General features: G+C 38.7%; 1 protein-coding gene across 1 annotated transcript in view; it reads left to right on the plus strand.

Annotated features, from left to right (window-relative positions):
- LOC113533066 (thrombospondin type-1 domain-containing protein 7A) overlaps positions 1-17,292 on the plus strand; it is a 108,931-nt gene that overhangs the window by 35,686 nt on the left and 55,953 nt on the right. The window contains exons 2-3 of the mRNA XM_026924898.3: positions 11,698-12,544; positions 16,327-16,575. Coding sequence (XP_026780699.3) covers positions 11,698-12,544; positions 16,327-16,575 — 1,096 coding nt within the window. The remainder of the gene's footprint in view (positions 1-11,697; positions 12,545-16,326; positions 16,576-17,292) is intronic.

Raw genomic sequence — 17,292 nt, forward strand, 5'->3', positions numbered from 1 at the left:
AAAGCCTGTAAAATAAGTCATACCAGAACATTCATTGCAAATGATCAATGCTGTGTAAGTTAGTTAACCACTATGTGTCATGCTGTTATAGGAAAATAATCAACAGCAGGGTGGAATGATGAATCCATCCATTTATAGTTACATTTAACGTTGTGAAACAAGTTATTTCCTGGTATCACTGACATTACATCAGCTATAAACAGTCTTTCCCTCACCAGCATCTGTTTTTCTTCTCTCTTGAAGATAATAATAATAGTAATAATAATAATAATAATAATAATAATAATAATAATAATAATAAAAGCATCTTGTCATATTACTGAGAAATCGTAAACACCTCTGTCATAAAAATTCGCCGACAGACATTTCGCTAGAGCTTTTTTTTCAGAGCAGGAGGTTAACAGGAGGCTTCTGGAAGTAAACTAGCAGTCCATTATGAAGTGATGAAGCCTACGCAGGGCACTTTGAGGAGAGAAAGCTCACAGCAGGTTGTTGGAGGGTCATTTAAAAGTAGGGTGTTAAAAAGCAATTACTTTAAAGAGAAAAAAAATGTCAGCGACGACAGGCAAATTCGCCAGGGTTCACTTATAAACCAAGGTTCAAAACGATACATTTAATAAGACTCCACCATTTGTGCTCCTTTCAGGGTGCTTACACACTTGACCTGCCCGAATACTAATCAGTTTTGGGGGATTGATGAACATCGCAGGTTTGTTTGTTATTATTCTTTCTGATTTTTGAATCAAGGCTGCTTGATTATACACTAAAATAATTCAACCTTTGGCACTTTCTCTGTGGAAGAGCGTTTCAGAAGACATTCAGTCTCCTCTGAAGACCTCAAGATCCCCTTTTCTACCACTGTGAAACCTGAAGCAGGAAATAAAATAAGTAAAAAGGAAGTTCAATCAATCATGTCATTTGATGTTGAGATCCTGAGTGGATCACTTTCACATAGTGAACCCTAGACAACTGTTTCAGGTGGCCCGATGATCCAAAAACAGCTTTTACACTTAATCAGACATACTGAACTCTTGGTGCACACAGCCTCAGGCATGAAGAAAGTAAGACATAGGTGGGATACTCAAAGAATTTTTTTTTACTGCTCCAACTTGGGGTCGAAACACAGGCAGTGGCTTGCACTTAAAATGTCAGTTCATGAATGGTGCAGTCCGAAAAATCTCAAAAGTGCCACAGTCATCGTACTCTCTCTCTCTCCTGTCAATCATAGCATCAATAGCCAATCATGAGCTCATGTATGAGGAAGAGGGCGGATAGCGCTTTTCTCCGAGTGTGTTTCATTGCCCTTTGCCCTAACCGTCCCCAAATGTATGACAGGGGAGAGCCGGATGGTGAGGTGGGAATTGGACCAAAATTAGGGAGAAAATGGGAGGAAAAAAATGTCCGGAATTATGGAACTGCCTGAACGGCCATAGCAGCCATTTTGATGGTTTGTGTGTTGTCTCTATATATACAGTATCTTGTATGACAGAAATGCAGTTACTTTCGACTTCTACACAGCAATTCTTCAGAGTTCTCACTGTCGAAGCTTCTAAAAAAGTCTCCTCTGCCAAGTTTTTTTTTTTTTTTTATAAAAAAAAACTCTTTCTATTTATTGTAGAGCTGCTTAGCCCCATGGCTGGTTTGCCCCTCTGTCTTTTTTTTTTCTTTCCTGCACAGGCGATCATCTCAGATTTAGCTCGTGATCTGCTTGCCTTTTATCCGAAGGGCAGATTGGTGGAATCGTGGCTGGTCTGTGCTGGTTAAAGCCACGTCCTTCCTCCTCTTCTTCTTCTCCTCAGGGAGAGCTTTCATGGAAATGCTGTGTTAAATTGGCATCATGAAGGCACAGTGCACACATGCACTATTTATATTTACTGCTGTACCAGGGCAGATGCGCATGCTGTGATTTTCCATTTCCTATTGCATTTGTCTACTGAAACAAAAAGCAAGGAATATAAAAACATGCCCGAAATGACATGCTCTATTAGCCTGGCATCCATTTTTACTTTTTTTTTCAAAAAAGAAAAAGCTTGAAGAGGGACCTGAAAAAGACTGGGTCAAGCAGCCAAATATTTCGCTCTGGTTTCTGCATGCTGATCAGCACCTTTAAGAGCAGAAGGTGCTTTGATGTTGTTTTGAAGCATCTTTTATTTAACACATACTTCAGCTCATCAGAAACCAAATGGTTCACACGAGTTGAATTGCCGTTAGACTCGGTCGCACATCGAAGCCATGCGCGATAAAGAAATTTAATCACAGATGACCCAAATGGACCTGTATGTACTCGTAGTACCTTACACGGCCTCGAGCTCCATGCGGAGAAGTAGTTCCTTCTCTGTTATCCTCTGCACTTGCATGCCAGTATTAACTCTCTGCATAATAGACCTGCTGGGAATTTTAGGTGGCTCGCTGCAGGAGGCCGACCTTTATCCTGCTCCATATTAGTGAACGTTGACGTGGTTTTCCTGGATCTCAGACTGGCTCTCATCCTCAACATCTCCTGCGTTTTTCATCAGAAGCAATGCAATCTGTCAGAGGTTATTTTCACAGATTTACAACGACTCCTTTACGTTAGCACTAACAGATCAGTCTAGCCCAAATTCATAAATCACTATAACTGGGCTTAGAATTCTCTGTAAGTATATATATCTATATATAAAGACAAGGTATTAGAGTACATAGCCAGGTTTTATTATGTATTTTTAAATTGTTAACTGAATGCATTATATATGGTGTTTATAACACTTTATAACACTTTGGTGTTTATAAAAAAAGATTATAACCAAGGTGAGAACCTACTGAGTGCAGATTATTAACAGACACATCTTATAAGTTGTATTTGTACAGACACAATACAGTACAGTGACATTTTAAACACGAACGTTTATGAAATCAATGTCATTGGCCATGTTTATTTCTCACAATTTTTTTCAAGCCTATACACAGATCATCACTAAATTTACGAAAGCTTTTGCAAAGTTTTGTAGCATGTTGTAAACTTGTAACTTTTCGTAGTATGATTTCACCATTTTGTTAAAAAAAACACACAAACAAAAAACCCATAAAGACAGGTGTTATAATGCGTTATGAACACTACTTATAAAGTAACATGTTAACAATCCATAATGCATGATGTAGATAGCTATAAAGTGCAATGCATTTTCATAAATATGTATAACAACATATATATGTATATATGTATAATTTCTTATGAATGCTTTACAGTATAGTATGAATGTATTCATAGTTCATTATAAATATGACCTTCATAGAAAGTGTTACCATGATTCCTTGTAAGTGGTTTATGTATGAACTCCTCATCGAGTTCAATCTCATCAATGCCCCATCGAGTTTTAATAATGTGGCATAAATAATTCACTGATAACTTATAATCATGTTGTAAGCCACGTGTCACTATTCTTTACATTTCCATGTAACGTCCTACTCAACTAATGTGTCTGTATGTTTGTAGCGTGCTGTACAAAGGCCGTATGTATAATGACCTATTAATATATTCATAAGATGTCATAATACATCAATAAGATATTTTACACATTGTTATAATTATTTATGGAAAGGCATTACAGTTTGTAGCCATGTTTATAATGCATTTATTAACTACTATCAGAACGCATTATAAGCAGCGTCTATAACAATTACAATCAAAGTATCTTTGATATTGATGACATTAAAAATGGTGTTATGAATGCCATTTGTAATGCATTATACTGACAATTCATAATGCATAATAAAGAGATCTATAAGTGTAATGCATTCTCACAAATAATTTTAACAATGTATAATTCCTTGTGAATGCATTATAACATGATATAATTGTATTTATAGTTCATGATACTGTACATATGAAAGTGTTTCCTTGCACTTTGTGATGCTGTCATTTGCATATTGTACGCCACCTCAAGCAGACGCCGTGGCAGCGATGGGAGCTCTGAACTCAGAAAAGTGGCTGAGATGTTTGCAGAGGAGCTCATTTAATCGATGGCTGAGTGATCACACAACAGCTGGAATGCTTGTCAGAGTCTCTTTCACAGCTGTTAGTTGTGTATTGTGTGTTTGAGGTTGTTGGCATGCCATGTTCACATCGTGAAGAAGTAAAGGATTCATTTAGTGCTGAAGAATTGTTCATTTTTCATTATGAAATGTTAAAATTTGGAATAATTTCTGCAGTACAATTGTACCTATGGGTGGAGTCCATATGGCTACTTTAAACCTTCATAAGCCTTCCATAAGACCCATTTTAAGTTTTATTAAAAGGAAAAGAATAATGAATTTTTACAAATATGTCCAAATATGGGCTTGGCCTAATTTCTGTAATGAAATTTAAAATCATGCAATGATTGACTTGAAGGCAGTGTTCATAATGCTACATGACACCTTCATACAGTAAACCTGCATATATCATATATGACACTGTCCATGCTGAATTACTGTACGTTAGAGCATCATGACACCTGACATTATAGCTCAGGGGACTTCTGGTATGTCAGAGTCATTTCACTGAACCAAAAATACTGTACATACCTCTGCCAATCACAGCATTTCACAAAAATGAAACCCAAATTGTATAACATATTCATAAGCCTGTCATTAGATTGTCACGTTTGCCATAAAAATTCAGTGTCATAAAACATCCTTATGTCAAATCTGTTAACTTGACATTATAGTTGATGTAAGCAGTCTATGACAGTTGAGACCTATTGGAATAAGGCTTAGTTATCATGAAGGGATTATGTAGGTGTCATGTAGCCCTATGAACAGCACCCATAAGTAAAGTGACATAAGCAGTCTTTATGACAGCTGGCACCTGTTGGAATAAGGCTTTATAAATGTTTTTTGTGCTGTTAGTTATCATGAAGGGCTTATGTAGAGGTTATGTAGCCATATGAACACCATCCATAAGTAAAATTTTCCTTTGAGTGCTAACATAAGGTCACGTGCTGTAGAAGTCATATATTTTCTGTCAGGACAGTGTCTCACTCTGCAGACTTGTAGAAGTTTTGTAATTAGAAATGGTCTAGAAAAGTTGTTTATGTGAAAAAAAGTCCTAGCAAACTATGATTAAGCTGTTCAAATGCTGAAGGCTTTGGTCTTTTCATCATCTCACAATGCTGAGAAGTTTTAATATCACTCATAAATTTAATACACTCTGCCTGAGGTTCATGTTCTCCAACCATCTGAGACAATCTGTTGTTTTTTTTTTTTTTTTTGCCAAACTGGAGCTGGAAGTTATTAAATGTTTACATCCTCCATTATGGACATTTTGTAAAGCTGATCATTAAGACATGCTAATTTGTAGGAAATATAATGGTGGTTGTTCAGAACATTTTCTTCTTTTGTAATTTGATGAAGAATTTCTCTGCATAAAGAGAGAGACAGCGTGTTAGGATCCATGCACAGAGGCACTTTAAAATGGAAAATCCCAACAACATCACAATCCAGATCAAAGTCACTAATTTGGTCAGAGAATAATCCAGAGAACAAACCAAGAAAACAGGGTAAGGGTCAAACGCAGCATAAATGAAGAGGAGAACAACAAGGATCAGAACTATCACAACTGTAACGTTTGGCAAGACTTCGCATTGAATGAACGTTCTTTGCCATCCTGAAGCGCGTTGGAATTCCGGAGAATTCCAGAGTCATGGCCTCTGCTGGTCGGGAGGAGTAGTGTCCTGGCTTTGTGTTAGACGTGGCATCAACATTATTGTTAGATATTTCATTCATTCAGTCATCTTCAGTAACTGCTTTTCGCGTCTTCAGAGTTGCAGTGGAGCCGGAGCCTCCTGGGAATACTGGGTGTGAGATGGGAAAACACCCTGGATGGGATGCCAGTCTATCGCAAGGCACCATGCACACTTTCTTTCACACCTAGGCCTAATTTAAAGGAGCCAGTCCACCTATGGCATGTTTTTGGGAGTTGGGAGGAAACTAGAAAACCCGGAGGAAACCCGGGACACGGAAAGAACATGCAAGGATTGAACCATGGACCCTGGAATTGTGAGGTGTGAGATGGCAATGCTGCTTGTTAGATAAATGATATTTTATTTCTTTCTTGGTCATATGTCTAGGTCTAGATTCTGACAGCTCATACTTCTTCCAAGCCAGAACTGTGATTGTCATTCTATCATTATCCTTTAACCAAGTTCTGTCTATCCATCCTTCCTGTATGTGGCTTAGGTAATGATTGTTTCCCCCTGAACGCTAGAAACCGGGAATGTTGGAGCCAGTTTCCTGCTGAAATAGTAAGAGAAAAACTTTGGCCTGCTTTCCTGTAAAGCTCTCTAGCTGTCAGATTCCATTGTATACACGCCATCCAGTCCCCACCAAAGCACTTGTCAAGCAATGCAGCACTGTCATTCAGAATTACCTCTTCACCTGACAGGCAACAGGACAATCCAGAGCTTGATCGATAGCCAGCCACTCCGGGCCTCAACCCCAGATTCGTCAAACGAGAAGGGCAAGACCGGGGAAACACACATCTCCCTCAAGCTTCAGGTTTAGCAAAGTATTGCCATTGCTTATCCCAGACCCTATTAATGAAGTCACGCCAAGTGAGGTGCACCAACCATGGAAAGCCTAAACTAAAATTATTGCAAAGAATTTTCTGGTGTAGGCTCAGTATTTACAGTTCCGTAGCTGTGCTCAGCACCAACATAAACAGTTGTCTCCCGACACCAGAAACACACTGTGTGTAATTGTTGAATAACTTGACAGCGTCTCCGAAGCCCATTCTCAGTCGTGGACCCGTGAGACCCCTTGTCATGCGGCCCACTCGCTGCTTAGCAGGATCTGTAGGAAGCTGGTGTACTTGATGTGCCAAATGGGGAAGTGGCAAGCAACAAAACAGTACTGAAAAGGAAAAAATAGCAGTGCTGGCTTCAGTGCAAGCTCAGGGTTTGATTTCAATCTTCAATTACAGGAGCTGCTGCATCTGTGAAGTCTGCACACTCTCAAGGCTGTGTCTCTTCTCATTTTTGCGGACCACTGGTTTCCGTTACTTTCAATAATCGCTGTCTGATACTCTTCCGGTCACACAGTGGGAGAGGCCAGAGACTTGAAAGAAAAAAATCCCTTTGTTGTTAGTGAAACGATTTTGTGAAGCTTGGCTTGGCTCTGGCTTGCTCTAGCAGAGATTAGCTGCAGGAAAGCTAACACATTTCGCATCTCCCAGTGAAGCCTTGATTGTGACGGGAAGGATGGCCGAACATCTCTTGGATCAGTGACTCTACATGGTCCAGTCCATCCTGCCAGATTTCACGTCGAGGCGTGGATCTGTTATGGATAACACAGGCTTATCAGAGTTTTTGAAGACTTTGAACCAGTCTGATTGCACTGTTGTAAAACTTTTTACTTAATATTTAATACTTCAATGTCACAGAAATGCCCTGTTTATGTCAGCTTCAGATTTGGCTCCACTTTAGACATTCATTCTGATTAGTATTCTTGTCCATATTTTGTGATGTATTCTAAATGCTAGTGTTTGATAAAAGAGTTTTTGAGGAAACTTATAAAGAACATTTTGCCTGGTTTTGGACCACGTATCTAAACACTGTGTTCCAAAGAGAATATCACCACTTTGCATTATGCCACAGCGCTGTTGAATTCTCAATTCTGATTGGTCAGAAGGTGTTGATTAATTTTATTACTTAGGCAAATTCAAATAGTGACTTTTTCTGAAAATCACTAGAAGTGACTGAAGATAGCAAAACAAGGAGCAAAACAAGGTAAAAACTTTACTGCTGAAAAATACTTGCAACATATTACATCATTACTAATTATTATTTTTTTTTTTTAACTTTGATGTTCAAAATCCCTGAAATTCTTTAACATATATTTTTTAAAAATAATTTTTTAACAGATAGCAATTATGCAGTTATATGCTGTCTTATAACAAAAATAGCTAATGCTTGTTACAGTCTGACAGGAGCAACATCCTAATGGAGTAATAAAAATCAAGATAATGGTCTGTAGCACATTGGAGCGATTTGATTATATATATAATCCCTTAACAGCCTTATTATATATAAGGGTTTATAAATAAACCCTTACGAAATAAAACAGTATGAGTAACGCATCATCGAACCATTTTACTTTAATGTGATCTGGAATATAATGAAGTACTAAGCAATATTACAGAACATAAGATTAACTTCGCAAAAATGTGTGATTTCTACAGCAGAAATGCAACACAACTGACCAGAGACAACTGCATCATACAGTATGTTTTACATTTTCTTTTTCTGAATAGAGAGTTTGAAAAGGTAGACTCTTTAGTCACAGTAAACCTAAATAGCATAAATAATGACTCTATGTCTCCTGTTGTTGGAACAAATATTACAATTTCTGATTTTTGGTAAGGACACTATATAAACATGAATATGTTTTTTCAAATGAAACTTGAAAGCAAACACACAATACCCTCACTATTAAAGCGGTTGTAGCCATGTTGCTAGCCTAGGCTAAGCAAATACGCCTGAAAGACTCCATGCTGTCATTGTGCTGAAAATAAGGCTAATGACTTGGCTAGCTGACTAAACAACAACACAACACCGTCTGGAACATCAACATTTTCCTCAGTTATGTTGATAAATTACTAAGAAAAGACTCAGTGTAGCTGAAATTACACTGTAATTACACTTAGCATCAACCGCTAACCATTCTGACATATTGATAAACATCCACACTGAGTGAAATCAGAGCTGCAGAAAAATGTTAAAATGTTAAATACCACAAGAGTGAGACATTTATCTGGGAACTTTTTGAACAAGAGCTCATTTGAAGGCAGCATGTTTATATAATTCCTTGTTTATCCTTTTTGCAAAGCCATATTTTGGTCATATTTATAACACTTTAAGGTCATATTTTTAACACTTTCCTTGTTTTTTATTTAATTAGCCTGTGCTTTAACCTTGGATTATAGACCCCTGCCATAGAAACAGATCCTTTGTCTCATGCCTTTAAGTTTCATAGTCGGTGATTATTATTGCCTTGTTTAGCCTTGATAAGGGACGAGACCTCTAACGGGTTGTTATTCTTGCCATTTCGACCTGCTAGTTGTAACATTTGTGAAGCCATGTGCTTCCTCATAAAGCCAGAACAGGGGGTCGTACCCCGGCAGTAATGAGGCTTGGTATGAACAGATGAATGAAACCACAAGGAAAAAAATCAGGGGTGAAGAGGACGAGGAGGAGGAGGGTGATGTGTTAGCAGTATGTAGAAAGCATGTTGCGTATTTATTTTTCTCAGTTGTTCTTCATTATCACTGGGTTGAATTTGATTGTATTATTGATTACATTACTCCATTTTAACTTTTTGAGGTCGCCAATCAAACTCGTGATTTTTTTTCCAACTACGTTGCAAAAAAAAAAAAAAAAAAGACTTCATTCTAAGCAATACGGCCAAGGTTTGTTGAAAGTTGTGGCTTGAAACTTCGGTATGTTTTTTTTTTGGTGTTGATAGATCACATAGAAACGGAGATATAATAAGTTCAGTGTATATATCTTATGTGTGTTTTGGTTCTCAAACTGTGCACAGGACCTTTGTTGCAATTATTGGAATATTTTGCCATTTTCTGTCATGTACACAATATATAATGAAAAAACATACTTTTCTAAATCTGATTTTCTGCTTTTTATCTGGTTTTGGGTCCAGTGTGCTGCTACAGTATGTTTAAGTGAGAAAAGAATGATCAGGTCATATTGGCTAGGTTGGCTAGGTATAGGCAAAATCAAAAGCATACAAGAAAGGGCTAACCCTATATATGCTTTAATCAGGCGATATTGTTGTGTTTTGCTTTCGCTCTTTCATAATGCTACTTCAAGGTTTCCATAAAGGCTCCATGGAAACCTTTATTTATCCCTGTGCAAGATGTTAGGGTGAAAAAAATACCCCAAAAAAACAAATGAGCTTGTCATCACAAAAATCCCTCTTAGCAATTATGTTCTTTTCCCCCCGATTATATCCTCTGCTCTCAGAGATTTCGTTCTGCAATGGGAATTTCAGGCGCATTTGGGCTGCCAGTCTTCCACAGCATCAGGTAATGAGCTATAATTAAAGTGTGACTAATTTCAGCCCATTACTGGTTCAGCATTCGCATTAGATGTCTGCACTGAGAATATAAAGGAGCACCACTAAGACACCCACATTTGACTTTATTTGATTAACACAGCTCAAGTTCTACATCAAGGGCATGCAAGATCAGCTAAAAAAATAGGTTTGAGATATAAACTAAATTAGCTGACAAAATTTATTAAATAAAAAGCAGCTTTTTGGTAATTACCGTGTGAAAATTCTCTGAAACAATGAGAGATATTTCTTTTAATGTATTGCTGTTTTTTGTAAACATTGTTAGTTTGTAACACTTTTAAGCCTTATGACCTGCTTAAATTTTACTAAAAGCAAAAGAGGCTTTGTTTTTTCTTTCCTCCCATTTGTGCTTGGCACAGCTTCTCTAGTGGCAATAAAAAAATCATGTAACACTTCAATTTTTCATGGTATTTTCATCTTCTGAAGTGTTCACATTGGATTAACAAAAGAATTCATTTCTCTAGTCACAGTGCACTGTGTTCATAGTGCTACATAAAAGCTTCATAAGCTTGTAATAATAAACCGATGCAAACCTAAACAAACATTTATAAAGGCTTATTCCAACTGGTGTCAGCTGTCATAAAGACTGCTTTCATGTCTGGTTGTCATCTGACGTCTGGTTGACGTGGCACTGATTTTTGTTGACATAAGGTTGTGTTAAGACGCTTTCCAGGCTGACATTAGCGCATCATGACATCTAAATTTTTGGAGCCCAGTGTACATTTAATATGTCAGAGTCATATAATGGTAATAGTAATATCAAATATCACAATCAAACTCTCTCTTATGTGGAAATGTACACAGCTGTCATTACACTGTCATGGCATGCCATAGGTCTCCATAAAAAGCTTATAAACTTTCAAATTTAGCTCACATTGTCAGGCCTTTCCTCATTTTGCCAGTTAATAATAATCACTAATGTCTAATTGACATACCAGGTGTATACTGGTATATTGGAATAAGCCTTTATACTGGTTTATAATGGTTTATCACAGTTGTCATTAAAGGTTTATGTGAGTTTTATGCAGCCTTATGAAAGCCCCCTCAAATAAAAGTTGTGTTTATAAAATAATTTAAAAAAAAATCAAAAATTTAAAAATGTCTGGAAACAAAAAGGTGACTTTAGTTGTCATGATGTTTTATTGTAAGTGAGCCCAGGAAGTGCCATAGCAGAACCTTATGTCAACTAAATGTCACCTGACTCAGGTGTTATGTTGGCTTGACATCAAAAACAGTCTTTATGACAGCTGACACCTGTTTGATTAAGGTTTTATGAATGTTTACATGGGTTTATTTGGTTCTCCTGAAGGGCTTGTGTAGGTTTTATGTAGCCTTATGAACATTGCTCTGAAGGAGTGTGTTACCGATATCACAAATGACTGGAAATGAGAATTGTGCTGACTCCATTGTGTTCATGTCTTATTTATATTTGCTGTGTGTACACATGTCCATTGGGACGGCCGAAAGCAGGAGAAGAGCTTTTAAGTGTCAATGAATATTGATTATATTGCAGATAATTGTGTAATTGCTGTAATATTAACAGTACAACCTGGGTTAAACTCTGACACTTCTCTTTGGTCCGTTTCTCCTCAGGTCCTTGGGGAAGGTGTATGGGCAGCGAGTGTGGTCCGGGTGGCAGTCAGAGCCGGGCCGTGTGGTGTGCCCATGTGGAGGGTTGGACCACACTTCCCACCAACTGCCAGCAGTCGTCACGCCCAGCCAACCAGCAGAGCTGCTTCCGTGTCTGTGACTGGCACCGCGAGCTGTACGACTGGCAGCTTGGCTCCTGGAACCGGTGCTCGCCTGTAGCACAGCACTCAGGAGGCAGTGGGCACTGTTTACACGGCGAGGCGGGAATCCAGACACGGGAGGTGAGCTGCGTGCTGAGAGCCGACGGTTCTCCAGCCGACGATTCCATCTGTGAGTACTTTGAACCGAGGCCACGGCTGGAGCAGGCCTGTCTGATTCCATGCCCAAGGGACTGCGTGGTGTCGCAATTCAGTCCGTGGACTTCCTGCTCCAAGACTTGTGGTCTGGGGCTGCAGAATCGCGCCCGCTCTGTCCTGGCACCGCCGCTGTTCGGAGGCATGCCATGTTCCAACCTTACAGAGTTCCGGACATGCTCACCAAGGCACTGTGATGGCAGGGAGATGGTCTTCAACTTGCGCTTGGGCTCCTGGAGTGAGTGCCGCCTCCATCCTGTACCACCACCAGTGTCGGCTACTTCTGTCTCGACACCTCGTTTTACACGTCAAGCTCGACGCAGGAAAGGTAAAGAACGGCAGGGCATCAGGGATCCAGAGACACGCGAGCTCATCAAGAGCAAACGGAACCGCAACAAAATGAACCGGCAGGAGAGCAGCTTGTGGGGCATCGAGGTGGGATACCAGGCACGTCAGGTCATCTGTGTACACCGCAATGGCAGCACCGTGCCTCTCAGGTAAGGAAATCCAATTAACACGATCTTCCTTTTATTCCGAATGTAGTCAGACAGCCAGGACATGTTTCGTACTTGACTTGTCCTTCTTTGGTTTTACACTGGAGACAACAAGTAATGGAAGTCTCTGAAATCTCAGAAATATTGGCTCCACATCCAGCTGACAGTAGCTATATGCTGTAATGTTATGGGGGCAGCCATTTTGGACAACAGGTATAAAGTTTTTGTTTTTTTTCCAAAATCATTCTACTCTGTATACCCTAAATTTTACCAGAAAGCTGGAAATGATGAAATGATGGGTTCACTTTCTCAAAATCTACAAAAAAAAAAGAAAAAAAAAGAAAAAAGGCATGTAGCTTAACAATGCTATTTATGTTTTATGTCCATGTATTTATAAAAATATTGGTAATATTAAAATATTTTGGTTGAGATAGCACTCATTTACTTCTTAGCTTAAATGTGTAATCAGTTACAAATCATCAGAATTGAGAACTAAGAGTTCTTTTCTAGAAGTGTTCATCTCTTATTTTCTTATCTTGTTGAGATCATTTTGTATTGGATTTGTAAATGCTTGTGTTTTGTTAAATTGACATGTACATTTGGAATAAAGTCAAATTCAGTATAAATATGACTGTTAGCTCCAGTGCAAACAAACAAACAAAGAAACAAAATATGTCACACACCAATCATGACGCATTGTACTGTATAGTCCTTACTAATGCTAAAAATCATTTTCCTGTCAGGAAACTTTCTTTACAGCGATGATGTTTGTGCCATGTTATGGTGTAATAAAGCAGTATTTTTCTTTCTATAGGCTATTTTACAGTAGATACAGTATACTGAGTCTTTTTAAATCTACTTTGCGATTGTGTTGCTTTGAAATCTGACTTAATGTCCTGTAACAATGTAGTGAACTGCAGAATTAATGACCATTCAATTATTATCTAGCTCCAGGTTTATTTTTCTCATCTACTGCAAATGCACTACACTATTTAACGATCTCATTTCGTCCTGTGACAGAGAAAACTCCCTAGCGAGCAATTTATTTAGATCTAGCATCCACTTTTTCGGAGCTAAGAGCAGTTTCAGCGTCTGTGAGTGCCTCTGTAGCTGTTTTTCCCCTCACCTCTGTCATGGGGATGACAGGCAGGGAACGATTGTCTCTTTCTCTCTCTCTCTCTCTCTCTCTCTCTCTCTTTCTCTCGTTTTCTAGCAGGTTGTCAAAGCTGTGCATCACACTTTCTCTCTCTGATGCCTATTTTCTGCCATACTGATGACAACTCTATACACACTCGCCTTCATGATATGGATGAGTTCGTGGGCCAGCTGTGTTAGAAAAGAATCAAGTCGAGACAGCAGTATTCGTGTGCCAGCTTTTACAATTACAATGGTCTTGAAGCTTCTCCATAAGACAGAAAGGAAAAAAAGTATGGTTTGTGGCTTGAGGGATGTAAAATTTTAATCACCTTTACACGATATAACACTGCCACGATATCTGGTGATGGTTACGAGCAGGGAAAAAGCAATATCACACAGGTTTATTGACAAATGCTTAAATTAATCATAATACTTCACCTAAAATTTACACAAACCACTGCACAATGCCATTTAAGGCAATAATAAGTATGTAAATATATCATCTCTCACACACACACAATGTATGCCTTTTACCTTTGAGATTGATTTATTACGTGATTGAAATACAAGATACACTGACATGCTTCTTTTACACACTAAGGTGTCGTTACTGAGGCAAAAACACACAATTTCACGGAAACAAATGTAAAACAATAACCAAACAGCACACCAATTATTATCCAGTCAAATACTTTTTAGATTAAGTCGGTGATATTCAAATATGTACAAAATGTGGCTCCTTAGTCCTTTTATGCAGTGACAGGCATATAATATTTTAAAAAGGAAATGTCTCACACGCTTCCCAGATGCATAAATATTCATCTTTAAGTTGTTTATTTCTGCCTCTGAAATATTCATCCTTCTTTTTGCCATTTCTCAAAACTGGAACAAACCTTCCTCTGAAGTAATTGCTTCACAGCTCTTGCCAATAATCCTCCAAACGTTCGGCTCTCATTTCTTTTGATCAGATCTGCTCTTTTTGCGGGACAGATTTTCTTTTTGACAGAAATCGAGCTCAGAATTGAACACTTTGTTAAGCTATGTGTGGCACAAGTGACAGCTAAATGCAAGAATGCTAAATGAGGCTACACTGCATTAAATGCAGTCTGTAATTAACTCTAATGGCCTGGCAGCCGCTTCGCCTCTGGAGGATGGAGACAGACAAAAAGATAAAACACTGCAATTTTACACTAAATTATTGGTTTCTCAATCTTCAGATGCGTAATGATTATCGGTAATTCTACCAAACATGTCTGATTACTTCTGGTTGGATCGGCATACTGATTAATGCTACATGCTAACTGTCAACTAGCAGATGATTGCCAGAGCAAATCTCGTAAAGAAATATTAATTAAGTATATATTCAAAGGGATCATACTTGGAACAAATTTCCTCTGAAATGCAAAGTCAAATTATTTCGGAACAAGAACAATATAATCATTTAAATAGATTAATTGCATTATGAAGACAATAATAAATAATAAATACAAAAATAAAGTGGGAAACTCAAAGAGAAAGAGCTCATCTACACTTTTTTTTAAAATTTTGAAACCTGTAAAATGAACAGAAGACATACAAAGACGCAGCTAGCGGCACTAGCCGATCGTGAGCGTCTGTGAGCTCATCTATGCGGAAGAGGGCAGATAGCACTTTCCGCTGACTTCATGTGTCTTGGAGGAAACACGTGTTATGGCCAGTTTCTACTTGACACATTATTTTGCGTGCACATGCAGAAGCAGCGGCAAAGCGAGTGGCCGCTTGCGTATCTTATGTACATCTGGAGGATTAAATGCAACGTCCGCTAGATCAGATGCAACGTCCAATGTCCACGTCAATGCCAAACCATCCCTGTCTTCCTGGATTCCAAGTCAAATTGTAATGGTTTGCGATTTCATGCACAGCGACGTTAAACACACTCACAAGCTCTGCTCCTTTTTAAGACTTTCTGCCGTCTGTGTGATTGTTGTAATGAGCTGCTTGTCAAATCGAAATCCCTCAACCTACATTCAAAAGTATTTACTAGTCCAGAAGATCTGGAAAGTTGGTACACAATACAGAACCTTCGGTAGGTTTAAGTCTACATGAGAAGTTTTTAAAATTTAAACACTAATAGGAAAACCGGTTAGTGTTAGTACTCAATAATGGTCTAGTATTCAATTTGAGACACGGCCATTTGGATCTCACGGATATGTTGCGTTAATTTCTGAGGACAAATAAACAAGCTCCAAACGACCTCAGGATACATGCAGCAGCCATCTTTTCTATGCATATGTGTAGCTAAAAGCAAACATAACTGAGCCTTTAGCCTTTACTCTGCCTGATTGGTGGCTGTTGTATGATAGGAGAGAGCTGGCTGAGGGATGGGAACTGGTAGGCGAGCAAACTGGGGAGAAAATGGAGAAAAAATCTCTTGTCACTATTCAGTAATGTTAGTTACTTATCCAGATGTTTGTAAGCAAGGAATTTTATGTAACTGCATCTATTACAGTATATTTGTCAATAATAGACAGGATTTTAGACAGAGAAAGGATATAATATGGAAGATTCTGAGTTTGTGGTTTGGCCTGGAGTAGAAGGCTTGAGTGTGATGGAAGAGATCGCCCTCCTTGCACTATTCCCACTGTACCGGTTTGTGTGTGTTGATGTAGTCAGTGCCCCCACTGGAGTCTCCCTGACCTTCACCGACCATGCCTGATGCCTAAAGATTGTGTGGTGGGCGAGTGGACGGAGTGGGCTCCCTGCTCGAAGACCTGTGCCGACCCAGAGGCCCCATCAGGCATCCGGACCCGCAGCAGGGACATCCAGCAGCTCCCTGTGGGTGGAGGAGCCCAGTGTCCGGTGCTGGAGGAAAGCCAGCCGTGTGAGCCAGTGGGAGACAGCGTCCCACCCTGTGCCATGTGAGCATCCACTATGAAGCCTGACACTAACTGATACCAGAATATCCAAAAACATCCAGATGGTGTGATTAGACTCATCAGTAACACGTCGCTAATGGCAATCGATGTTCATAAGGCTACACAACACTTCCATAAATCCTTTATGACATACATACACGTGCATAAACATTTGTAAAAGCTCTTCCACCAGGCATCGCCTGTCATAAAGAGTGCTCTGGTCAATTTTATGTGTTTGTCAACTTGACATAAGTTTGACTTTTGTGACATAAGGAGATATAACATGTTATGACACCTTCTGGGCTAACTTATGTTAGAACATCATGACAGCTGACAATATAGCTCTTCTGGTATGTCAAATAAATCAGAAGTGTTTTACTAGATTTTAGTGAAATGATCTTTCTAGGTTCTTGCGGTCTTGAAGACTGTTTCCATGGTGATGCCATCAAAGCACTATGTGGATAAATAGTATACAATATAATGTTCTTACATGTACAGCACACCTTATAAACCAGTCATTTTTTTTTAACATAGCGCACTACATCTGATAAACTTCTGATCTGGAAAGCAGCCAATTAACTTGCAGACTGTTTACTAGATATTTAATTAGCTACCACAAAAAATGATCAAACCTCTTCTCTTTTTTTGACATAATAACTATTTACACTTCCACATAACGTTATTTTTGGGTTTTTCTAAATAATCATTACTTGTCAGAAT

The sequence above is a fragment of the Pangasianodon hypophthalmus genome, chromosome 22, assembly GCF_027358585.1.
Source record: "Pangasianodon hypophthalmus isolate fPanHyp1 chromosome 22, fPanHyp1.pri, whole genome shotgun sequence".
In the NCBI taxonomy this organism is placed as follows: Eukaryota; Metazoa; Chordata; class Actinopteri; order Siluriformes; family Pangasiidae; genus Pangasianodon; species Pangasianodon hypophthalmus.